Genomic DNA, 888 nt, shown 5'->3' with positions numbered 1-888 from the left:
CCCCCCCCCCCCCCCCCAACCGACCCTGCGATGGCCTCCCGGCGGCCGGACAGCTTCGACGGGCTCGGGTACCGCGGCCGCGACGACCCGCTGTACGGAGCCTCCTACCCGGTCAGGAGCGCTGGAGGCCCCGCGGAGCTGCAGCACCACCACTGGGTCACCAGCCCGCCGGACATCCCGGGCAGCCGAAACCTGCACCACACGGACCGGACCCCGCAGCTGGAGGAGCCGCTGGGGATCCCCGGAGGTCCTTCGGCCGCCTGGGAGGCTCCGCAGCCCGGGGGACCGCCCGCTGGTAGGTGGGAGGGGAGGGACGGAGATGGGTAGCTAACAGGCTAACAGGCTAATAGTACCATGTATATCAGGCTAATAGGCTAGTACCATGTATATCAGGCTAAAAGGCTAATAGTACCATGTATATCAGGCTAATAGGCTAGTACCATGTATATCAGGCTAATAGGCTAATAGTACCATGTATATCAGGCTAACAGGCTAGTACCATGTATATCAGGCTAACAGGCTAATAGTACCATGTATATCAGGCTAATAGGCTAGCACCATGTATATCAGGCTAACAGGCTAATAGTACCATGTATATCAGGCTAACAGGCTAATAGTACCATGTATATCAGGCTAATAGGCTAGTACCATGTATATCAGGCTAATAGGCTAGTACCATGTATATCAGGCTAATAGGCTAGTACCATGTATATCAGGGTAACAGGAAAAAGGGATTATTTACATGGAGTCTGGTGGGTTTTGCGATAGCGATTTTGGGGCAGTTTCATGTTAAACTAAAAGGATCTTACTACATCTGTCCTGTAGGGTAACATTACAGCTTGTTTCTACCTGATGCTGAACATCTGTCCTGTAGGGTAACATTACAGC

The 888-nt window shown here is 52.9% G+C and overlaps 2 protein-coding genes across 2 annotated transcripts in view; both read left to right on the top strand.

The window, feature by feature from the left end:
* The window catches only part of slc31a1 (solute carrier family 31 member 1), a 10,796-nt gene that overhangs the window by 6,064 nt on the left and 3,844 nt on the right, over positions 1–888 (top strand). The gene's annotated exons all lie outside the window — the stretch shown is intronic.
* slc25a46 (solute carrier family 25 member 46) overlaps positions 7–888 on the top strand; it is a 3,834-nt gene continuing 2,952 nt past the window's right edge. The window contains exon 1 of the mRNA XM_034897058.1: positions 7–323. Within this exon, the coding sequence (XP_034752949.1) occupies positions 31–323 (293 nt within the window). The 5' untranslated portion in view covers positions 7–30. The remainder of the gene's footprint in view (positions 324–888) is intronic.

The sequence above is a fragment of the Etheostoma cragini genome, chromosome 16 (genome assembly GCF_013103735.1).
Source record: "Etheostoma cragini isolate CJK2018 chromosome 16, CSU_Ecrag_1.0, whole genome shotgun sequence".
Taxonomy (NCBI): Eukaryota; Metazoa; Chordata; class Actinopteri; order Perciformes; family Percidae; genus Etheostoma; species Etheostoma cragini.
The sequence above is the reverse complement of the archived record's forward strand: the minus strand, read 5'-3'. Positions and strand labels throughout refer to the sequence as shown.